This window comes from Seriola dumerili, unplaced genomic scaffold (assembly GCF_002260705.1).
Source record: "Seriola dumerili isolate Sdu_G_001 unplaced genomic scaffold, Sdu_1.0 BDQW01000002.1, whole genome shotgun sequence".
NCBI lineage: Eukaryota > Metazoa > Chordata > Actinopteri > Carangiformes > Carangidae > Seriola > Seriola dumerili.
The window spans coordinates 3,509,925-3,534,937 of record NW_019174257.1 but is presented as its reverse complement, the minus strand read 5'-3'; the positions used below and the strand labels follow the sequence as shown (position 1 = coordinate 3,534,937).

At 39.4% G+C, this 25,013-nt stretch overlaps 1 protein-coding gene across 1 annotated transcript in view; it reads right to left on the bottom strand.

Moving 5' to 3' along the window:
• The window catches only part of atp13a3 (ATPase 13A3), a 36,420-nt gene that overhangs the window by 2,470 nt on the left and 8,937 nt on the right, over positions 1 to 25,013 (bottom strand). Inside the window, exons 2-33 of the mRNA XM_022739318.1 lie at positions 24,027 to 24,107; positions 19,835 to 19,921; positions 19,571 to 19,744; positions 16,768 to 17,001; positions 16,559 to 16,629; positions 16,167 to 16,250; positions 15,643 to 15,712; positions 14,296 to 14,430; positions 13,296 to 13,368; positions 12,368 to 12,499; positions 12,018 to 12,200; positions 11,523 to 11,680; positions 10,164 to 10,352; positions 9,806 to 9,867; positions 8,865 to 9,015; positions 8,486 to 8,605; positions 8,095 to 8,112; positions 7,629 to 7,782; positions 7,255 to 7,375; positions 6,437 to 6,561; positions 4,956 to 5,116; positions 4,475 to 4,603; positions 4,262 to 4,341; positions 3,962 to 4,004; positions 3,758 to 3,867; positions 3,358 to 3,454; positions 3,191 to 3,263; positions 2,916 to 3,093; positions 2,493 to 2,671; positions 2,292 to 2,380; positions 1,976 to 2,056; positions 1,042 to 1,128 (exon numbers count right to left, since the gene is read on the bottom strand). Of these exons, the coding sequence (XP_022595039.1) occupies positions 1,042 to 1,128; positions 1,976 to 2,056; positions 2,292 to 2,380; positions 2,493 to 2,671; positions 2,916 to 3,093; positions 3,191 to 3,263; positions 3,358 to 3,454; positions 3,758 to 3,867; positions 3,962 to 4,004; positions 4,262 to 4,341; positions 4,475 to 4,603; positions 4,956 to 5,116; positions 6,437 to 6,561; positions 7,255 to 7,375; positions 7,629 to 7,782; positions 8,095 to 8,112; positions 8,486 to 8,605; positions 8,865 to 9,015; positions 9,806 to 9,867; positions 10,164 to 10,352; positions 11,523 to 11,680; positions 12,018 to 12,200; positions 12,368 to 12,499; positions 13,296 to 13,368; positions 14,296 to 14,430; positions 15,643 to 15,712; positions 16,167 to 16,250; positions 16,559 to 16,629; positions 16,768 to 17,001; positions 19,571 to 19,744; positions 19,835 to 19,885 (3,612 nt within the window). The 5' untranslated portion in view covers positions 19,886 to 19,921; positions 24,027 to 24,107. The remainder of the gene's footprint in view (positions 1 to 1,041; positions 1,129 to 1,975; positions 2,057 to 2,291; positions 2,381 to 2,492; positions 2,672 to 2,915; positions 3,094 to 3,190; positions 3,264 to 3,357; positions 3,455 to 3,757; positions 3,868 to 3,961; positions 4,005 to 4,261; positions 4,342 to 4,474; positions 4,604 to 4,955; positions 5,117 to 6,436; positions 6,562 to 7,254; positions 7,376 to 7,628; positions 7,783 to 8,094; positions 8,113 to 8,485; positions 8,606 to 8,864; positions 9,016 to 9,805; positions 9,868 to 10,163; positions 10,353 to 11,522; positions 11,681 to 12,017; positions 12,201 to 12,367; positions 12,500 to 13,295; positions 13,369 to 14,295; positions 14,431 to 15,642; positions 15,713 to 16,166; positions 16,251 to 16,558; positions 16,630 to 16,767; positions 17,002 to 19,570; positions 19,745 to 19,834; positions 19,922 to 24,026; positions 24,108 to 25,013) is intronic.

The window sequence follows — 25,013 nt, the reverse complement described above, 5'->3', positions numbered from 1 at the left end:
AAAATTTCAAGGCTAGCCTGCTTCAATTGTAAAGCTACTGTACTAGTACTGTACTGTACTTGTACTAGTGTTGACTGACAGAGTTAGGTAATGAGGAAACTAAGGGAAAGTGCAGTAAGTAGAGCTTGGTAGGAAGTAGAGGCGCAGTAAATGGGACAAAGGAGGTGGCAAGCAGTCATACTTCTACGGAAAAAGTAATAGGAGATATCCAACGCTTTGAAAATGTAGTTAATGTTTTTCCACAACAATGTGTATGGTACACATTTGCACATATAAAAACTTGATACTTACTTTGCACTTGGAACAAATTCAGTAATTTTAATTGTAGTAGTGTATATCACATCCTTTAAATGGTTGATCTCGCAGATAAAAAGGTTTAAATTGCTTTAAATACTATCATGCCTGGTCTGGCTGGATGATTTCTTCTGTTACTTCCTTTAATTTTGGCAGCTGGCTAGAAAAGAAATGGTGCACTAACTCCAACATCTCATCTCTTGTGCATCAGATTGCTTCCTCTCTAATCCTCGTTCTGCCTGACAACTTTGAAATTTTTTAGCAACACATGACTCAGAAATTTAACATACTGACAACTGAGCGTGATGGTTTTTACCACCTTGTTAAAAACGCATGTTATATGGTTATATTCTTGTGAGTGAGAGCACTTGACCACCGAGTCTCGAATTAAACCAATGACTTCCCAGTCATAGGCCCATTTATCTCAATGTAAATGTGTTTATCAGTGAGCTTCAGCAAGAATGTTATAAAGTAAACCAATTATCCTGAGAGGCAGTTATGAAGCTTATCTCACAACAGCGGTTTGGAGTATAACTGTAACTAAGCCCTGAACAGAGTGCCCATTAGAAGAACATGAGAGGATATATCAGGATGAGACTGATGTCTCACACATGCATGTCTTGGTTAGAGGTTACAATAGAAAGGTGCACTCTGTAACATTAGAGAAAGAAGTGGGGACAGAAAGAAGGAACACCACACAAGAGGAAAATGAAAGGGCTAAAGAAGAAGGTGTCAGATTTTCCCAACCTGTGGTGTCGGGGCGACAGGAGTGATGCTGCCCTGTTTGTCTCGGCTGAACACAAGCTTCCATAAGACGATGTCAAGGATGAAGGTCTATGGAATAGCGCAGTGGGCAGGGGAAAGAATTACAGAGAGGCTAATTTGATTTCACATAGCTCCTGCTATTTTTTTTTTTTTTTGCACAGAGGTCTTCAATTATGTTTGCATAGCCACATTGTATTGAAGCTTTATCATGTGTGGCATTTTTTTTTCTTCCATGAAGTTGTGTGTTAATCATTACATGTGATGTTAAAATTAAATTAAACAAAATTAGTAAGAAGAGAGTGCATGGATACCATTGTATCAAAATACTGAAAACTCTGCAAATGTTTGATTATGTGCAAAATCATTTTTGCTCGATTTCAATTCACTTAAAAAGGTGAAAGGAATTTGCACTGGCAGTTTAGGAAATAGCTTCATCTAAAGTGTCTGCTAAGCAGTGTGTGTATGCAAGAGCAGCCATCTAAAAAGGAAGACAGAGGTGTAGTGATATTGCTCCACTGAGTGTGGCAGGCCAGCATAAACTATCCATTCTCATGCAGTAGTACAGCAATAAGTCATTTTCTTAAAGAGCATCCGTCTGTCCAAAAGTTAGACAAGACAAACAGATGCTGCTTTGAGGAATTTCAAAAGCCTCACTTATACATGCGTTTCATCAAAAAAAAGAAAGAAAAAAAGTCAAAAACGGTCACATAATTCAAGTATTAACAATTACAGATACCATATTTTGTCTCTTTGAAGACACTAACATTTTCACTTTAGAACATTTCTTCTCACAACACAAGATCAATCCTGCTGTCCAGCTAAGTGAGACAAAGATGAGCACACTGCATGAAAAAACAAAAACTGAACATGAGAAAAACATCTACCGTTACCATGTGTGCATGTGTGTGTGTCTTACCTCCACCACAACAGACACAGCAGCATTGACTAGGATGATGAGGAAGAGTTTTACCCTCCATTCAAATGGGACACAAACAATCTGTACAGAGAGAGAGTGCAAGAGCGAGAGAGAGATAATCCAACTATGACCATTAAGAACTCACAAAGTGATCATAACTAAAAATGCCTTTCTTAGTGCTTTGTGTATCTACAGCAGTTCAGTGAGGCACATATTAATGAACTTACACATGTAAGAGTATAAGGCTTGGCATGATAAAAGAAACTGCAGTCTAAACCAGAGCTGAGAAAAGGTGTATATTTTGATGTCTTCTTACCTCAAGAAAGCTGTCAATGGTTTCAACAGGGTGGAACATGATGAACAGGAGGAAAAAATACAAACCCAAGGCAGACAGCACAAAAGGCCCTGAGTAGTGCATACACAAGCACAAACACACACACAAATTTTAAATATAGAAAAAAGAACACTGTAACTACTTTATGACGGACTAATTAGTCTTAAGAGGGAAGTTTCTTACAATTCTTGTAGCTAGGCTGCCTGAAAGGTTTGCCCTTTGAGAAAACGATGGCAACAATGAGATACTGGAAGGAGGAGATATAGAAGAGGCTGGTGTTCTCATAGTTTTGGATGTTGTGGTCGTCCACTTCCGTATCGTTGTGGTCAGAGACGTTAATGTGTGATGACGAGTTGCAGGCGCTGGGTGAGGACAGAGATTGATTTGAGAAGAACATCAAAATACAGGAATTCTGTTTCATTGAACCAAAAAATAAATTAAAAAATAAGATATAATAAATAAAATGAAACTCATACATACATACAAACAAGAGTAATTAAATGGGGTATTCCACACCAATAAGCATCGTGAAATGATAAGGTAAAAAAGCAAGGTAAAATATTTTTGTTAGGTTGCTGTACATTAGCAATGACAGCAAGTACTCACTCTGCAAAAGGTGTCCAGGCTGTGTACCAGGGCTGCTGTCGGACCCAAAGGAATGTAATGGTCTGGAAGCCCAAGCAGATGAGGATCTGGGTCAGCACAGAGAACAACAGAGGCCCTGAGATCAGACCTGACGGTGGCCGACGTGACACAAGCTCTTTCCATGCTGGATTCAGACTCACTGATGAGGAGAAAAGACAGAAAGTAGAGAGAATGCATGAGATATGACAAAGCTATAATGCATATTGCCTTATCAATGTTACTCATCTTCTACTTACTGGTAAAGACAATAAGGAGGATGATAGCAACATCAATGAAGAGGAACTGGAAGTCTCCAAGGTTACTGAGGATCTAAGAAACAAAAACAACAGACAGCACAGATCAGACTGTAAATTCATTGGACTTCTCCACAGCTACTATTGATTATGGAGGCAGCAATACGTACGGAGTAGAGGAGAGTGACACTGATATACTGGATAATGCTGTAGAGGGCCATGAACTTGAACACACAGAAGGAGGTGATGAGAGCAGCACGGCCCTCCCTGTAAAAGCAAGCAACCACTGTGTTAATAAGTAGTCATTTTAATCCATTTCAAGAAAAATACTTTAAAACTGCACTAAATGAAGGAAAACTAAATGCTCGAACATGAGCATTTTCCAATCACTATATCAATAACCTTTGCATCATTAAAAAAATACCTACAAAATTGCAAGTAAAAACGAAATTATCCGTCTTTGATGATTTTGAGATGAGATTTCCCTTCAAGTTTTATTTCGTATTCGTATTATCTCTTTTATTTATTTATTTAATGTGTGGCATGCAAATAAATAGAAGGCAAAAAAACCTGATCAGGCTGGGGACACAGGAGATGTTGGGAGTCCTGGAGGTGAAGGGAGAGGCTACAGAGGCCTCGAGCTCTGAGAGAGAGATGCCACCATGAGCCCTCTTCAGAGCCTGGGTGAGGAAAGAGAGAAAGATAGCTTCTAAACAGACTGAAGTCGATTTATGTCCATGTTATTGTGACACCAACATTCGTGGCTATACATACCCCACAATCATTTGCTCCATCTCCACACATCCCCACAAAGTAGCTGTGAGCAAATGATAAGAAATAAGTGACTCTGTGCTCAATGGTACTATTTTTTTTTTCCATTAAAAATTCCATTAAAGAAGTCTATTAAAAAAAAGATTTCTACAATTTTGACTTATGACTTTTACTATTGATGATAATCTAACAGCCTCTCAGCAGAAAGCAGCATACATTGTAAAATATATAATAAATAAACTTAACAATCCTTGTCAAAGTATTTTGTCATAGCTACACCATGTGTTTGACTTAAATACTCACTCAACGCCCTGCAATGCCTCAATAAGCTGGGTTTTCTGGTCTGGGGCCATTCTGGCAAACACTGTCCCATGCAGCACCAGCTACAAGGCAGAACACACGGTCATAACGGCAGAAACATTAGGTATTGTGTACAGTGGGAACAACTTTAACATTTCTACTCCAGTTACAGAAAAGGCCAGAGTGACATCCATCCTCATTTAAGGGACATCATACCTTTTGAAGCATGTCGGGGAAATGCTCTGCGATTACTGCAAATGATTTTCCATTCATAGCAAAGTGGTACAGCTCTTGTGTTTTGGGCTCATCTACATGGCACACATCCTCCAGGCTGATGTTCACTTCCTGTAGAGAAAGTACAGATTAGAGCCAAAACATTACAAGAATAAGATACCACATAGCCTAAATCATCAATAAGTTAAAAATTAATATATATTATATATATATATTAATATTTCATAAAAGGTTTTATTTGTATTAGATTGCATTATGTAAACAAATTGATTTAGTTGCATTATGTCACAATTTAGTTTTTGAAACTTTTTTTCCTTTTATATAAACTGAAAAAAGGTATTTGAATTCAATGTATGCCTGCATGCAGTGCGTGTCTGATTGTGCAAGCCTTTTCATCTGTTGCTCCTGTACGTGTTTTGTGTTTGTGCAGTTATTCGCATTAGTATTAACTCCATCGCCTCACCTCCAGGCAAGATGTCTTGCTCGGCTTGTCAGCGTATCTCCAGATGATCTTGGCGGCCTGTCCATCATGGGGAGGGAGGGCATCAGCGATGATGACTGTGTCCTGGGGAGGGATCATTCCACAGTCTCGGGCCACCGAAATCGCTGTCAGCATATTGTCACCTGGAAAGTGAATGGAGTAAACATTTATCATTATTATGGACCAAAAGTCCATAAATCAATGATTTGTTTTCCTGACACACATCCCCGAATTTTCTTTGAATGGTCAAACCATTAACTGTCCAGTAAAAAGCTCAAAGCTGTAGCCTCAGAACTACCCAAATGAGTCTATTGAATTATGTTCCTCCATCTGTTCTTTGTCTGCCTCTCCTACAAATAGAGTTTGCCTGCTTGTAACTGATGGTAGAACGGTGAATAGAAATACAAGCTCATTGTGCTGGAGCACTTTACTACCACAAGGGGACACTATCAAATGGGTTTGAGGTGTGATGGCACAGGCTGTGTTTGCAAAAAACATATACATACAGATACATACATACATACATACATACATCAGAATAGCCTATAAAATCTTATTGCTTGTTTTTAAATTACTGAACAGCCTGGCTCAATCTTATATCATTGAACTTCCCCCTATATCCCTGCTTGCTCTCTTAGATCTGCAAATCATCTGTTGTGCTCAGTTCCAAGGGCAATGCTTGAGACAGAGAGTGGTAGGGCAATTGCCGTGAGGGCTTCTCAACTGTGGAATAATCTCCCGTTGAGAATTAGGCAAGCTACCTCAGTGTCCTCTTTTATAAAATAATTTCTTTTATAAAAAGGCTTTTAAATGAGTTTCTGTTTGCATTATGCTATTATTGTTTTTATCATTTGAAGGTTTTTATTTCATTGCCTTTTATCTATATATCATGATTGCACCGTTTTTTTTGGACTGTGAAGCACTTTGTAAACTTGTCTTTCGAAAAGTGCTATACAATTAAAATTCATTCCTCTTATTATAATTATCATACAAATACCATGTAGTATGTGCAGACCATGAATCACTCATGAATTCTAAATTCACTTTCAGCTTCAACCTTCACAAGACAGAGGAAAATGTGAAAGGAAATAAAGTAAAGAAGAAAAACAACAACAAATGATCCTCTGGTGGACACTGGAGTTAGTTTGTGCCAGTTAGACTGAGCAGCCTAGAAATGTTATTAGTTGAGATTACAGGTACAGCTGAGTAAATACCAGAGGGACTAAATCTATCCAGTGACAAAACACAAGAGATTACCAAATTTACTGTGCTCCTTGTGTGATAGCAATTCAAGAGCTTTAACCAGCTAGAGGAAGAAGTGTAAAGATTGTGTGTATAGGTATTGTAAGTTAATGTTTACAAATTTGTGTGTTTTGCATTTCTAATTAGGGACTGTCATGATGCAAATACTGTCCTAGTTTTAGGCTGTGTGTACATATGTAGACATGTGTGGCTGCTCTTACCAGTAACCATGACAGTGCGGATATTGGCCTGGTGAAGGTCCTGGAGCACCCCTGGGGTTTCTGCCTTCAGTTTGTTCTGCATAATGATCAGACCCAGGAACTCCATGTTTGTCTCTATGTGATCCCTAGTTCAAAGGAAGATATGTACAAATTAGTAATTAGGTGTCCAGTCCAAAAAGCTTCAAATACAAAATAGTATTGGGGACACACATACTATTGCGCTCAACATCAACTTGTCTATGTTTCATCATTTTGAGTACACACTTTGCTCGACACAGGAAGCCCTTTTTACGTTTTCTTATTTACACTCAGTGAGCATGTTATTAGGAACAGCATACTGAGTATGGCCTCCCTTTCCTCTCAAAACAGCCTCAGTTCTTCTTGGCATTGATTCAACAAAATGTTGGAAACACTCCTTTGAGATTCTGGTCCATGTTGACATGACTGCATCACATCATTTCAGCAATTTTATGTGCTGCACATTCATGCTGCCAATCTCCTGCTCTACCACATCCCAAAAGTGTTCTACTGGATTCAGCTCTGGTGACTATGGAGGCCAATGAAGTACACTGAACTTATTGTCATGTTCATGAAACCAGTTTGAGATGGCTTTTGGTTTGTGACATGGTGCATTACCATCCTGGAAATAGTCATTAAAAGGATGGACATAGACAAGAGGAATACAGGTATAAGAGTGTCTAAGATCACTGGTGTGAAGTAGGATGCTCAAATGGAGCAGCAATCTTCAGATACGGTTCTCTGGAAGGGTAAATTAGTTGAAATCAAGGTCAAAAGCAACAACAAACAGTAAATGCTACCTATTAATGTTCTGAACTTTGTGCCACGTGAGTTTGGATTCGAGTCGACGGTGAGCCAGAGCAATCACCCTGAAACCCTGCTTGGTGTAGCCCTCCAAAACCTCTGCAAAATTCTCTGGCACTGCAGATAGACAGGTAGACAGTGGAGAAATGATTAACATCAGAGAGGTGCAACCAGCAGGAAAATAAGACATCAAAATTCTATGGCTTTTGTGCTCAGGTCAGGGATCAGAGGTTACCAAAATTTACAGATACTGTACTGATTATATTTGATGCGCTGAACCCCTACACATTTGGCAGGCTAGTGGGCTAAAATAAAACATAGTGCACTTCCCAGTGCTGGTGAACACCATAGGAGTTAGTGCACACCTCACCTGTCTCTTTCTTGCAAAGACTTGCCACCACCTCTGGCGCGCCCTTTGTGTACGCATTCATACGTTTCTCCCCCAGCAGACGAGCAACCACACTCATTCTCTGGAGAGCTGAGGAAAAAGGAAACTGGCGCACAATACCTATCTCATACGCTGACTGCACATGCACACACACAGGCACACACACACGCACAGTCACAAAATAACAGTGTATCATTTATATCAAGGGGAAAAGGCTGATTGATACTGAAAATATCGATAATGCTAAATTGACATAGGTGACCAAATTGAGAAGCATTTGAGGTATCTATGTTAGTATGGAAGATCAGTGTATGGACAAGTCTACATTTTTTGCCAACATTAACAATATAAGTCCACTGTTCATGCTTACAGTTGTTTAAGATAGACCTGTGCCATTCATTCTAATGGAAACCAACACAAATTTGATTACTACATTTTGACTTCTTACCGAGAGCTCATAGAGTTCCTAGAATGAGAAAAAGAGCAGACAGAGATAAGCTGGTGAGAAAACATAATGTAAAGACAAATAAACCAATCATTAAGTAATAATGTTTCCTGTTGTTACAGTATACTATGATAGTAGTGTCTTTGTTGCAGTGTTTGTTTTCATTACAGCCAATATACTGTGGATTTAGGTCAGAAAAACACAACCTCAATTAGGCCGACTACAAAACAAATCCGAAAATTTTAAATAAAATCTCTTAAGACCTCTCTCAACCTCTAATATTAGATTGATATATATTTCACTTTTTCTTTATGTTCATAGGATAAAAATGATTTATGATTTTAGATATTTCTCAGACTTCTATCCTGTTGAACAACTGGGTTGCTGTGCGTACCATGTCCTGTTCTTGAGATACGGCAGGCTCTGGGGGCAACAGCTGCTTTGGGGGTCGAACCACAGTGGGCATGATACGGTTGTGGAGAGATGTTTCCTCCTCAGTGGCCTCTTCCAGGATCTGGGCAATCAAAGGTTTAGAGAAAACATGAATCACAAAAATGTCAATGAAACAAAAAATATAGATATAAAGAAACATATTTGACACAATAAGTATCTTTCAGATTCACTCTCTCTCTACACAAATAGCCTACGCATAAAATGGATTCCATATGGCTGTTGGTCCCAATATATCTTTTTAAGGGTGGTCTGACTTATGACATTTCCATTGTCATACCCTGAACAACTTTAAGATTATGGATTGACATAGAATAACTCACCCAGCCTGTAGCCTCAAACATTTTGAGGTCCAGTGGGTCTCCAGACAGCTGGCCCTCTATTTTGGTAAGAGAGTGGCAAGTGGCCATGCAAGCCACAAACTGGGACTTGACAAGGCTCTCCTTGTAGGCATTTTCCTCCGACAGGTGGAAACTGGACAGACAGGAGAGGTAGGTGGATAGACGACAAGTTTTACTCAGACATATACATATTTTTATTAAATGAAAAATGTAAATCATAATGAGAAAGAAAATGCATGTATGAATGTATAAAAAACAACTGGTGTAATATCAGTGTATGATTATAGACAAGGTGGACAAAGTACACAACTTTATTATTGGAGTCAAAGTATAAATACTCCTGGTCAAATATTACTACTTATTACAGTACAAGTGAAAGTTGTTCAGTCAGATTACTTGAGTTAAAGTACTGGCTACATTCTTTTAAAAATGCTTAAGTATTCAAAAGTAGCTTACATTTTTTATGTCAATGCACTGTTGCGTTGTTCAACAGTACATTTACAGAATGTAACAACTCTGAAACACCTACTTACTTGTAGAAGACGTTGGATAAAAAGCTCCTAGAATATGTTACGAAGCCTATAGAAATGGCCATGAAAACCCAATTGAATCCACAAAGGAACAGCCATTGTCATTTTTTTTTTTTTTTAATTTTGCTAATAATCCTGTATCTTGATAGTTAGTAGTAATCTAGTTCAGCTTTTTGAAAGAACCAGAGACATTTCAGCAAATTCAAGGTCTATCAGGGTCACGTTAGCATTTTTTGTTCAATTTAAGTGTCTGAACATCAAAAACATAAGGAAATGTAACCATCAGCAGGCAGATTTTGTAAATATTTAAAATGTTTGTCACCAATGCAGCCTGAAATTCACTAAAACAGTATTAGTTTCAGGTGTGCTAAATTGGAGTAAAGACCAGCTTACCTGCCATTCTCAACTCTCTGGACTCCCCACAGGTCTAATCCATCTTCTGTCAGAGTTCCGGTCTATAAATAGAAAGTAAGTAGAATAGAATTTAATTGAATAGATGGGTTCTGCATCACCCCACAACCAAAGGCAGGTGGAATTAATTTGGGTAACATAATTAGTTACTTCTTCATATCATCATACCAACTCCAACATCCACAATATGACTAATTCTTTGGTAACTCAGGTCCAACTACTATTCATATTACCATGTTTCTGTTTATTTTCTTTCATTTCAGATGTGTAATTTCTTGCTGGCCTTGATTGAAACATTTGACTGAGAAGAAACAGCAGTCATTCAACCGCCAATGCTCACCTTGTCAAAACAGACCAGATTGATTTGCCCACAGATATTGATCCTTTGTGGGCTGATGCAGAAAATGCCAATGTGTTTGAGGCGTCGCTGGGCGTACACAATGCCAGCTGTCATGGCAGCTGGCAGCGCTGGTGGCACAGTTATTGTGATGATGTCCAGGGACTCAATGATGATGGTCTTAGCTGGCACCTAGGGAAGGCAAAAAGGAGAACATTTTTATGCATGTCTCATAATCACTTTGTCTTTGATTATCATCTCTCAAACTATAAATCAGGTAGGGATTCACAATTCACTCTCACTCATTTGTTGGTAGGGCTGCTAAAATCCTGGTTTCAGACTCAAATATGTGGCCTCTCCAAACATGAGCTGCAGAAATCCACTTTAGGCTTGACCGGTGTGGAACAACAAAGTTTCTCCAGGGTATGTTTCTCCCCTGATTGTTCATATTAACAACAAATCCAAATAAATGACCCAAACAGGCTGATCCTTTAAGTCTGCTGCTAATCCTACCAAAAGCCTAGAATGCAAACTAACGTCTCACACAGTTCATGTTCTGCAGCACGCAGAGATCCACTAATATATTACAGTGCTGTGTGTTGCTGAAAAACGTTTTGTGCAATGTTGCATTAAGGGAAAGGAATATCTTTTCCACTGGACTCATTGGGTGACTCTCAAAAAGTACAGCTAGTTTTGGCATTTCATCAGACTAACTCCCAATTACACACTGCTGAATTAAAAGAGGAAATTGTCTAACTGAAATTTTAATTGACTTTACACTTTTAGAACAAACCCAAAATGTTTTTTCTTGGATTCAAATAAAAAACACTAAAAACTAACACAAACTGACTTATTGTGACTGTCTTATTAGTCCCATTACTATTAATAGTTTTATACATCTTTATGTGGAACTTGTATTATGCTTTGTTCTCTTTCTTCCATCTCTCTCTCCCTCTTCAGCCGCCTAGTGGGCAAAAATTTCTCAACTCAGTTTAAGCTGCAGCCACAGTGAGCTTTTCATTCATAAGCAGATTAAACTGTTGAACTGGGCAGCTTCCAGATCTGTGTAAAACTATGTGAGTGAGAAGAAAGGCATTGGGGGAAAAAGGTCATTTGTCCTTAAAAAATACATATTTCAAACATAAATTAAGTTTTAGAAAATACAATACCTGCTGTGATGCACCGATATATAAAAATACAGTATGTTATAACAATAAGACAAAGCAAAACAATGTTCCATGGGACAATGTAAGATTTGGTGTTCGTACAGGTAAAGCCCCCACCACCACCACCCCCCACCCCCTTACTGCCAAACTCTGAACTTGTGCAACTCAAACAGAACATTGTCACCTCCTACATTACCTTGTTCATGATGCTGAGGACAATGGAGTACACAAAGCCAATTCCAGCCACAGCCACCAGACACAACAGGAAGAGGTAGGCATCACGGTACAGCTTGAAGTCGGTGGGTTTGGGGTACAGAATGGAGCGCACCAGCTGGCCTTTGGCTGTGCTGAAACCTGAGTGAAGAAAGGGACAAATCTTTCAAAAGTTGACCCTGTTTCCAGAAAAGGAAATCATGTCTCTGAACTGTGATGTCCACAGATTAACCTGTGACAGACATTTTCTAAGAATGGCTCAAATGTGGATTTAACACATATTTAGTGGAACAAAGATTATACTGGTGGCCTGAATGAAAGGGATATTACTGACCTCCGAAATGCTGCATTGCTCTTGTAATGAGCAGCAGTAGTGCTTGAGAGGTACAGTATGAGTCTTCAGACTATTGTTAATCTGCAGCTAACTATTGTATTTCAGTAAACTTCATGGAGTACAGCTCACACTACACACACATACCTGTGCGGACCACCACAGCCTTGACTAGTTCGCCTGTGTAGAAGCGGGTCTGGATGACATTGGTGCCACAGAAAAGTGTGTGTCTCTTATGGTCCTCTGTGTTGTAGGCACTGTCAGCCTCCTCCCCCCTCTCCCCTGGCAATGGGTTTGGGAGATTGGTCTTTGTCACAGGAACACTTTCACCTGATGGAGAGGAGGCCGATATTAATACTGGATTCTGGTAGGTGTAGTAAGAAAGCACTTTGAGTTTTGGGGTCTCCTGTGGCTGGTTGATAAGTTTATTTACAAATAGATCCAATATTGCCTTTGCTTTCCAAAATTTACTTGAATTTTCAGGTTTCTCCTCTAACCTGTGAGCATGCTTTCATTGACGATGCAGGTGCCACTGACCAACACAGCGTCACATGGCATGATGGTCCCGTTGCTGGGAATGACCATCACATCACCAGGCACCAGATCAGTGGACAAAATTTCTTCAATATCTGAGGGTACAATGGAGGAGTGGAGAAGATAAATGTGGAAAATAAATTAGAAGAAACAAAATAAGGGGTGTGGATAAAGGTGAAAAGTGTGTAAATAAGCCAACAGTGGCAGATGGTGGATTTGCGGGATGGGGGTGGGGGTGGGGATGAGAAAGGAGATATTTTGTGTGTGAGAGCCCCCGAGTCTTGTTCAGCACATATCTCATTACTCACGCCCATCTAGGCAGCAGGGAGAAAAGCTGAGGCATCACAAGCAGGGACCAGCGCAATAAATGGATGCATAAACAAAAGTAAGTGGTGTACAAACCTCCACAGCAAGGTTTCTGATTGATCCTAATCATAAAAGTAATTTTTTCTCCTTTGCTCAATGGATGGAATTAACTTTTAATTGGCCACAGCTGATAAGGCATGCTTATGCATCACCTCTGCAGACACTTGTATGTAGCCATACAAAAGTTTGTGCATCCATTTAAAAGTGCTTTTAAATGTACATGCTACACCCTCCCTCTCTCTCTCTCTCTCTCTCTCTCTCCCTCCCTCTCTCCACCTCCCCCCAAGCCTGCAGTGTCCCACCCAAGCAGCCATCTGGAGGACAGCCAAAGCAGGGTGACTGTGTAATTGAGTCTGGCCCAGCACAGAAGAAGAAAAATGTCTACTGTCAGGTTTGGTTTGGAAAGCACCATTCAGACAAGCTGGAAACTGAATAGAATAATACATGCTGTGAGCTACTATTGAAATTACTCTACATAGGCAGTCTGCAGAAAGAGAGACACAAAAACTAAAAAAATTGACAAACCATTGTTGGCTCGGCATACAGACACACGGACAATACTGTGAGCTGCCACCATATCGTGAAGCATGACGTATTGCTGGAGGAAAAAAACAAACAAAGAAAACAGTGATGAAAAACCTGAGCGGTTCTTGATTCTCATGACCACCTGTGAAACCGCAAGGGTGAATTCATCTGAGTTTGTGTGCTATGAAGCCAGGGGCACTAGACCATGTGCAGATGAGCCTTTATGCTAGCTTGAAAACCCTGGATTAGACATGAGTGGGGCAGCGAGTGTGTCTCACATAGCCTAGCCCTGGTCTCGCTCTAGTGCTGTAACATTACAAATTTTATTGCACCAGAGGAGTTCAGTCAGTGGAAAGTTACAGCAGTGTAATATGTATGTAATATGTAATTTAATATGCATTCGCATCTGTCTGTTTGGTACTTGATGTACTGTGTCGTATAGCAAAGTCACACTGTCATGGAAGCCAAGATAAAGATAAAACAAAGCATTGAGATAAACTGATGTCATGTTCATGTGATATAAGACACATGACATGTAAGACGCATATCGTCTGGTAAAATAATATCACTCACCACATGCTGTCTTTTATAGGCTGTTTTACTGACATTTAGATTATGAAACCTCTTGTGTATGGAGCTGACATGTTGGCCTATTGGTAGTAAAGGAAAGATCAGAGGGTCACCAAAAATATTGGACTTATATTGGACTCTCAAGACCTTCTGATGCCATAAAACTGCCTTAATATGTGAATAAAATCTGAAAAAAAAAAAAACATATCAGAAAATCTAAATTGCTACTGCAGTCAACATAACCCAGCCACAAATTGTGAAATATGAGGAGCTTATTGCTGAACTCTAAGCCTGTGTGTGAACATGTGGAATGGCACATGGATCAAATTACCACTTTCAATTCACTTTAACCCGGTCCTGCCATATACAGTATATGCAGTATAATAAATAGCTCTGGATTAATAGAGTCTTGGCAATTTGTGGAGCTCACCTTTTTGATGGTGTACAGAGAGGTAGCTATGGATATGACCGACATGAAAACAATGGCCACAGCATAGTAGTAATACTCATCGGCACTCCACAGGATCACACTGAAGAGCTGGAAGATGTAGAAAGGGTTGAGGACCTGCGGGAGGAGGCAGAGGGAGAAGTCAGTGTGGCAAATACAGGGGTGAGAGCATGTAGATAAAACTACAATGGAGTTTAAAACAGAGATGATCACTTGAGGACATAACTAAGATGCTATCAGGGCAGTGATGAGAAAACAACTACAAATGATCAAGTTCCCATATGTTTGCACAATTCCCACTTAAGATTCATACTTATTTATTTAGCTTGAGATATATTGGCATTACATTTTGTACACATGCTTTAACAGTGTTTAAGGTGAAATAATATTATAAATACATGTCCACTGGGTAATATTAACCGGTTTGTTGAATATGAGTTGCAACCCAAATTACTGTGTTGGTCTGAAGGGGCATTAGTGTAGCATTTACTCTCATACAGCTCTCCTATTGTAGAAATATAGTAAGTAGATATCCCAAATACTTTCCTTTAAGAAGTATGCTGGGAAAGTCTCTATATCTGCTAGCTGGGGAATGAGTCAAAGACGAATCAAATTGAAGATTTAAGAGAAACTTGGTATAAAAGAGTAATAATAAGGACAAAGTCTCAGTACAGAATACAGAGGACCAGAGATTCCCTTAAACAGATTAAACAGATGAGTAGCTGTTTGCAGATTAAGCAGATGAGAAGCCATTTTCCCTGCTAATACAGGTCCTGTTAGCAGTTCAACTGACTAAATACCAATGCAGAAATAACAATAGGCAAATGTTTATCTGAATATCCTAAGGCATTTCTACAGTGCAAAATGTTGGTTTTACATGTTTGCTTTTGCAGAAACAGAAAAAAAGACTGTAAGTATGTAAATGTCCTGACACCCACTAGACACACTGCTAGCAATCCCTGAAGGAGAAAAATCCCAAACTGAAATATTCAACACAGGTTTTTGGCCAACAGTCAAAAACCCAAAGATATTAAGTTAACTATCATAGAAGTCTAAAAATAAAACTAGCAAAAAATTGTCGCGATAATTGACTAGTCATTTCTACTGCTCTACCTGGAAGTACATAAGAAACATGCAAAAGTGACAACACATTACAATTATACTTATATCACATATAATATTTAGCATAAAAACCCATTCATTGTGTCAATATCCATGTAAAAAATCTATGAGTTGAGCACACAATTTGACAAGGTGTTTTTCGGCAAAGGAAAATTCCATCTCTGGGTTAAAGAAAATGCTGCAAATATTAATGTAATTGGGCCCTACCTCTTTGATAAGCAGCTTGAAAACAGAAGGCACTTTCACTGCAATTTCATTCACTCCGAAGAACAGTCTCCTGACAAGTGATGAAAGAGACATTCATGAGGCAAGTGGTGTAAATAGGACTGTCATATCTAAACATACATGCACAGAGTATACAGCAAAGATACATAACAATGTACCATTAAAGGCTAAGAGTATGCAGGTTTTCATTCTTAACAATACTACCAAATGATTTCACTGATCAATTTCTCCACTTTTGTTGAAGCGCTTTAATTAGTGAAATCGTCTGTACTGTCTACATTGTCATTTCAACATGTCCGCACTGACTTCCCCTGGCCACTTATGAGCAATCCCTGCATCGACATCTGGCCTTACGAAATCAAAGAAAATGTGAAAAGTTTTGTCAAGGCAGTGGTCTTATTATCTGCAGCTACTGTAACTCATACAAGAGAATAATCTGACTACCAGGCCTGAGTACCCTCCTCCTGTTTGTCTGCCTAAAGTTGATAAGATAGAAAAGATGTTACCTGTACTCCTGCTGGTTCCTGGTCAGGCCTGCACTGTGCTCCGAGTGGAGGGTGGAGCAGCTGATCTGCAGATCCTCCAGGCCACTGTAGGTGGAATGTAGGTCAGAGAGAGAGAGACAAAGTTGACACTTAATTACAATTAAAAGTGCCAGCATTTCAAGTCTAACTGTTACTACAGCTGGTAATCCAGGTGCTCGTTTTGCTTATTTTGTCTTCCTATCAATTTATCTTTTGTTATCATTGCTGTTGTGTAATACCGTACACACACTGACAGATAAAACCCTGATCCGATTTAGCTTGCTCTAAGGGAAGAGATTTTTGCAGCGATAGTGTCTGAAAACTGGTATAAACATAGTCAATAAAATTTCTGTAGATAATCAAAGAATGCTTACCATAAAACTTCAAAATTCTGCACCTCGTCATTCCAATAATACTTTGTGCTATGAAAGGTAAAATAGCGAATCTGAGGGAAACAAAAGTGAGAGGGGCAGAAGGAAGAGAGAACGACTTTTAATATGTTTAAAAAAAATTGTGATTTGATTTGGAAACCAAACAGTGATCGATACTGTAAATACAGTATATTGTTGAGATGGGTGCCTACCTGTGTGGGCTGGTAGTCGGCAAATCTTCTGATGAGCTCCTGAGCGGGGCTGCCATCGGAGGGGTGAGGGGTGTGTCCGTTGGCCAGAGGGGGGGAGGCAGGGGAGGAGAAGGGGCAAGAAGGAGAAGAAGGGGAGCAGGGGGAGGTGGTCTGGGTCTCCAGGCTGTGGAAGGGGTTGCTCCCTGGGGCCAGCATCACTCGCACCCTGGCCAGGAACCAGCGCCGGAACTCATCCTAAAAACATGTATAAAATTAGAATGCTGAACTTTTGGGGACCATTATTTGTAATAATACATCATAACACCCCTTCATTACTAACTAACCAACCTTAACACTTTAGGGGAACACGCTTTTTTAAAAACCTTTATGTCATTATGTAATTTTTATGTTATAATCTCTTTATAATGTTAAAGGTTGTGTTGTATCAATGGGCAAAGGTATAAAAATGTTTTCATGATATTTCTATCTTAAAATACTATAGGGAAAAGTTCAAATTTTTAAGCAGTTGCTCTATCGTTGTGATAGAGATTATGTGTGTTTCATCACAGGGTACAAGTGTGTAAAGATTTTGTGATGTTGGCTAACTAATACCTGCAATGAGCTACATTTACTGATTTCTGAACTCTGACAGGTTTCACACTTTGAGCTGATCTTGACAGAAAGAAAAAGAAACCTCCATACTGTTGTTGGCTACAGTCAGGCAGTTTTTTTTTCTGACTGCAAACACCTCTGTACTTGGCCCGTACAAGATCTAAATTCCTGGCTCACTCCTGTACTGTATCTCGAGGCAGATAGACGTGCCTGATGTTTGTTCAACTGGCACACATCAACTGATGCACTCTGTGCCACTTTTTTCTTTCGTTGGAAAAAAAGTTATTATTAACGTTGTTATTGTTCCACCAAAAATTTCAACAGCACAGTTAAAACAGCAATGTATACACCTTAAAAATGCAGCTGTATTTGGTGTTTGACAGGTGTTATTTTCAGACCCTGCCTTACCCTGTCTAATCCTCACTAACCTTAACCCAAAACCATCTCTCTCTCATCTCAAGCCTCTTTAAGAAGTGAACAAAAGTGAGCAAAATGTTTACACTGAAATAGGTTCCTAATGCTTCAACTCTCAGGAGGGCATCTAAAATTCAGTCAACACATACAATCTGACACAGATTCATACACACACGGTCAAGGATGAATATACATACATGCACCCAAGCATGGGACCAACACAGAGAGAAAGGAATGCAGACACTTAAATGGCAAGTCATCAGTGTATTCCTGCTGGTGTGACTGTAGTGGGTTGGGAGAAAAGCTACAGGTTTGGTTTTATCTAAACAAATACCCCCCCATTTTTCATACAGTCTTTCAATGGAAGTAATACACCTTGAAGTCAGTAGATGCTGCTCTGGTGCTGTTGTGGATCCACTAGATTGATTGTAGCTACAGGCTCAGCACATACGCAGCTCAGAAATAAATGAGCATTGGCCTGGGCAAGATGGTAACTTTGGTCCTCTCTGGTATTACAAAACTCACTTTTCTACTCTTAAACTGGTTCTACAACTAATGTAAATTCAGTGTTAGTTGTTTTGTATTGTTAAGATAGTTGTGAGATGTGTGATATGTACAGCTAGTTTGTTTCGTAGTAGATTGTCTCAGCATGCATCATCATGGTGACAGAAGCTGTTTACAGGACGTGTAGGAATTAGCGCAACTGAATGAGTTACTCTGAACCATAATTGTCATCATCTATTACTGTTATTATTATTATGATTATTATTATATTTTTATAATTATTATTCTTTATTTTGGTACCATTAGTATTTTCAGTAGACCAATTTTTTGTTGAACTGAACGCATGTTAAATTAAATTATTTAGGTCATGTGCACTTATTTTCTTTTTTAGGAAGAATGTTTAATGTTATTTAATGTAGTTTTGGTTACAAAATTATTTATTTAATTTGCGGAATATTGTTGTTTTAATATCATTTTGCAGAATGTGGATGTAGTGTAAGATGGTCCTCTCTCTATCAAACCACAATGTATATATTGGCTACACAGTGCTACCCAGCCTGTGTGATACTTACTGCCGGTCCAGATTTCCCTTAGGTCTGGTGCCGGTAACATGACTGTCTCAATGTATTTACAGTGCTGCAACAATACATCAGTTGTATTCACTCACAGCTTTAAAAGCACATGAGCTTGAGGTTTATATCTTCTGCATATAGCCATATGCCAAGTTGTGCCTGACAGCATTTGGACCCGACTCTCCTGCAGTTAACCGATTTAGAAAGAAAGAATCACAGGACCGTTTTTTTTTTTTTTTTTTAACCAACAAACTTTGAGGATCTGTGTCAAGTGGACATTATGTCTTTTCATTTGATTTTTTAAATGTAAAATTAACATAAAAATTTTAATTATGCATGGTAGATGTCAGATCGTGTACTATAAGGACTACAGAAATTAGCCTGCAAATTGAATTACATAATATAATGCAACTGAAAGTGCAAATTCAAATATAAATGTAAATATAAAACCTCACACCTTAGATTTGCTGCATATAATAATTATTTTCATTATTTATTCATTTTTACTTGATTAATTGCTTAGACTACAAAATGTAAAAAATTGTGCAGAAAATTCCACGTTTTGGAGCCCATAGCGATGTCTTAAATTTGCTTGTTTTGTCCGACATTTGAGAAGCTGAAACCAGAAAATACGTGGCATTTTAACTGAAATGATTAATTGATTATCCAATTAGTTGCAGGTTAAATTTCTGCCAATCATTGCAGTTCTATTTGCTACCTACCGTGGAGCGCATCAACACCACTTCAGCATCACGGGCTGTGGTACGAGTGCAGGTGGATTTGACGCACCACTCTGGCATCCAGTAGAGCACCAGGAGGAGGAAGCCCCCTGTACACAGCACCCCGAGGCCCACCAGGGCCAGCCGCCAACGACATAGACGGTAGCCCTGCAGCTCCTAGACGGTGTAGGAAGAAAACATAATGCAGTTTGATAAGAAACCAATAATTCCCACTTTCCACCTATGTAAAATAAAAAGGGAGCGTACCATCTCCTCCTCTTCCCCCTTGTTGAGGACCTTGAGGTCTTCCTTCTCCATGCTGCAGAACAGTTTGCCAAGCCCCTTCCTTAGTCACTGCAAACACAACAGACAAAATGTCAGGTGAACGGTGTGGGAAATCATTTCAGCTCCAAAACAGCCTATCAAACCGTGGCTCAACACCAGAGGGTCAAACACCCCAGGCAGGGTCACAAGATACTTATAGTAAGTATATTCTGCAAAAGAGTAGTGTGTGGAAAATGAAGTGTGTCATCAAGTCATTCAATCACACTTTTGTAAGCTTCCTCCATTACATAATGATGTAAAAACAGGTTGAGAAGGGAAAAACCCAAATCATCATTCACTATCATTATTTCCTGCATTTCTGTAGTTACAAAATCATGCAGTAACTCCATATCACTTCATAGCTGGGGTTTATAGACTGAAAAGGATTGCGACTGTGCAGCCAGTTACCATTTAATCTGGTATCAAAATCTAGTGGCACAGTGGTGGTGCAGTTTGCAATTTGGGTGGCACTGGTCACCCTTCAAATCTGATTAACCAGCCTTGGTCCCACTCAAACACATCATTCACTGTTTAACACTGAGATTGTGCACTCATGCATTATTTCAAACAAACAAAGCACTTTCTCTGAAATAGGAGCAGAGTGCTCAGGGCGTGTTATGGTATCCAAACAACATGGACGGATTTGATGATACAGTGGCATTGTGATTCACTGTATTTTCAGTACAGCAAATTTGAAGACTGTTTTAAGTTTTGCCTCATCCATTTAGAGTGGTTTGTCAGCAGCATACAGTGTATAAGAATATAATACATACAATAACAGACAGATGTGGTGATGAATCCAATAGTGCTGAGACAATGTCCTTTAAGAGGGAATAAGTGGTTCCCACATTCCTCCTGTCTAAAGTTTCTGTAAAGACACAAACCCTCTATCTACTTCTGCTGTTGATAAGACCATTGGCTAAATCACTGAAATGCTACTTTCCATCAATCTTTGAACAGTTAATATAAGGCAGTAGGTATGCATTGCAATGCAATTCACCAATCACTCTCCACGCAGAAAATGTTCAAGGACTATGAGACAAGTACATGCACTGCAAAATGTTCGATAGCACATGGACTTCAATGTAGGGACAGCGTGACGGGTCATCATTATGTTTTTCTAAACTCTGGTGAAGTCTCTTGAACCCAGTGTGAACTCTTTAACTTTGTGTGGGAAAAGAGCATTAACGAAGGAAGACATAACTGTCTGTGGGTGCAATGTACAGGAAAGTTATCAGAGGTCCATAGTTCATTAGAGCACATGAATATACTCCAACTATAAGAATGTGCAACTCTTCACAGACAGCTGCTTGACCTCAGAACACCTGAGATTATCTCTTAAGAGTGTCAACACACCCACACACAGACCAACTGAGTCATCAGATGTGTGTTACCAAATATCAAGCTCGTCCCTCTTTCCTCCTCTCAGTTGTCCCAGAGGACTAGCCAGCTGCCAAGGAAGGCACACTTTGTGTGAGTGTGTATCTGAATTCTGCATTGATATTGACAAAGGGGCATCTGGGTCAAAAAGAACAGGCCCTTAGAAATGTTAGTTCAGCTGCAGACAATCTGTCTATAAGGCTAAAAGCAATACCAAGCTCCAGCAGGTTACTTTTCCACTTTGTGGCTTATGTACTGCATTGAGTTACAGAGAAAAACAGTGAAGCTGACCGTGTGTGAACAGTCAAACTGTGAGTGGGCATTAAAAAAAGAAGCTAATTAGGCTACTGGCTTCAAGGACAGGAGCTGGTAATCCATTGGTCAATCAGGTGCACTCAGGATTTTGCTGGGGTTTCTCGGGGAACTGGTGACATTCCCATCATGCCCTGCTAAGATGCCAACCGGCCAAAACATTGGTGGAGAAGCGTTAGCCTGTAAATTTCTACATGTCTTTTGTAGCACAAGACATGTAGAAAGTAACAAATTACAGGTGGAAATCAATGCCTGGTTTCTTTGTTTACATGTTGGAATTGATTGGAATTCTGGAGATTACTGGAGAACTGATCAGTGTCATCTACACTGTCCACAACACTTACACCAAAGAAAAGCATGTCATAACTAAGAGAGCCAGTTTTAGGTGAAAAAGAATAAGACTGGCAGAAAGATGGAGGGTAGGTGGAAGAAGAGACATACTAACAGACTTCAGGCTTTCCCATAAAAAACGCATAGCTTGTACAAGGTAGTATCCACACCAAAATGCATTACATTAAGCAATTATTTGTAAATAGTCAAAATACTTCATACAAGTCATTCAATGACACATTCATTCAACTACAACTTGCAAAGATTAATTCAAAATGGAATATACAAACAAAACAATACAAACTTTCTAACCTGAATATACATTCTGTTGCATATTCCCTTTAGACTAATTACAGCCACACACTCTCTTTTTGCTAGAATGCTATGCTATTTACATGTTAGAATACGTTGGGGTCAAAGCTGACTGAAGTTAAATTTTGGCCACAAATTCAAGGCAGTGAGTTTCGCTTTCCCTCTTTATGCAGTGCTGTGACTGTCTTTGGTATGAAAGCCCACTTAAGCAGAATGTGATTCAGAGATATGTATGACAGAGCATGCTCTTACATAGATACATAAAGAGGGGTATAAAAAAGAGAGAGTCCACACACACACACACACACACACACACACACACACACACACACACACACACACACACACACACACACACACAATTGCAAAAAAAAAAAACTACATTAAGTGACACAAACACAGGGAGAGTTAGAGCACTCTCACCCCAGATATCACAGAGGAGTGCTAGCATGCTGTGACAGGACACTGTGCCCATTGGACTACCCTGCTACTGCCCCCACCACCCTAAAAACACCCACTGATCCTGTATAACTGCCCCCACACACTGATCTTATCTGCCAGCAGCACCCGGCTGGACTTTTTCTCTGGCATACAGCGGGATATTTTGCTTAGGACCAAGCCCTTCCTAGTATTTTACAATAGCAGCCCCCTGACCGGTGCTATGCAGTGGGTGCAGTGAAACAAGAACATTCCCTCCCCAATCTCTGCAATGACTGGAAATGCCGACAACAGGGCATCATGGATACACTCTTTCACAAAATAGCTGCTGGTATGGTGACTCAGACATAACACACCAATAAAAAACAGCCCCCAAAAATTATTGAAAAGTATCAGCTTTATGTGGTTTTTCAAACCAGAGATTGTTACACAGTCTGTTGTGTTGGAATCATCTGCTCAGGTAACAGCAGGTTGCAACCTCAGAAAACATAAAGGCATCCATAATTACAGGCTCCAAACAGACAACCAGCCAAAGTTAAAGGTTTGTGGCTGACAAGCCAGACATGTTAACCCTGTTTATGGCTCAAGTACCAATATGTTACATGTTAACTGGGGTTGGAGACAAATTAAGTTATACTTTCGTTCGGACAAACTTGTACAAGATGGGGCACTGTCACAAAATCATTGTGTATTAAGAAATATTAAGAAACAATGTTAAGATAGAATATATCATAGTGAGAATAAAAGAAAGAACTGATCACTTGATGCTGTTATTGGCTAAAATGGTAAGAAAACTGTGTCTTAGTGTAGAGAGTAAGATAATATACAGTATATTGGAACTGGGTAAAAAATTAACACAAACTGCCATTCAAACATTATTTTGCTTTACAATCAATAACATAACAAAATAATACAGGGTCCCCAATCAATCCAAATAATTAGCACAGCTTTGTCAATGTATATCATCAAACAACTAAACAGATCTAGGGTAATCGTTTGTCCCCTAAATAAAACGAGTTTGTTAGGTTCTGTCAGTATATTTGCAGTGCAGTCAGCTCAAGGGGATTTACAGAGTGTGGTGAAGGTAATCTTGCTACATAGGACATGAAAATGACCAAATCACTTCTGGGAAAAAACATAACTAGCTTACGCTCAATCAGAGCCCAAAGCAGTGACTTAGACATTGGAGAAGCTTCTGGGTAATTTCATGGGTGTCCCACTGGGTTACAGTGAATTTGTTGCGCATTCATTTGTCAAAAATCTGTGCAATTTAGTCAGTAAGAAACACTCGCTGTTCTTCTTCTCCTAGGCTGCATCTCCTCAACAGTCCAGCAACATAAAAGAGATAAAAGTTTCTAGTTACCTTGAGAGCCAGGGACACGATGCCCCAGGCGGTCCTCCTCCCCGTAGTTAGCTTGCTCTCTCACCACACCAACCTGGAACCCTGGGGAAAAACAAGCAATTACAAACAGTGGACATCACAAAACTTCCCACAAGGGTCTTTCAGCTATGTACACAAAATTAACTTAATGAAGTGCAGGTTAACAATAATAGTTAATGAGCTGCAGCAGAAGAAATTTTCAAACCAACCAGGTAATGTAAAACATGACAAGGTGTTCACTGATATACATTTCTATAGAGTATATTCATCATTTCCATCAGTCATTCAACAAGATAATGGAAATACACTTTAGACTTATCTCTGAAAGACTACAAACTGATGAAAATGAGTTTAATTTCATTGGCCACAGGCAACCACATTTGGACCACTGTCAATCATTTTATTTGGTCTGGTTGTCCCTGCTAACAACAACATTGTGGAATTTTTTGAAAATTGAGGTATTAGAAATGAGTGCAGCGTCTGAAGTGAACAAGTCCATAAATAAATTGTCAGCATCATGGAATATCCCACAACAGTGTAGAAATACTGAGACCATGTCCACTCTGCTAATTTTAGGACAGAATTTCATGGACGACATCACGCTAGAGGTTAAATACCATCATCTAAAATTCAGATTTACATCTTCCTGTTCCCACCAGCTTATGTGGACTTCTGTGGCCGCTAATCCTGTCCTTTGCTGACCCTGTTCATTTTACGCTCCATTCCCAGTTATTATTTCCCCCAGTGACAAAAGAACCTAGGTACTGTAGGTATCAACAACATGATAAACAATGCCTTGAGCAAATAAATCATGACTTCATGCTGAAATGGCAGCAGCTGAAATAACATCAGGTGATTCCTCCTGATTCCTCTCTACTAACAAGGCATGGTGTTCCCATCCCATACAAATGCTAATGATATAATGTAATAAATCTTCCCTGTTTTCCCACCAGAAACAGTAACGAAAAA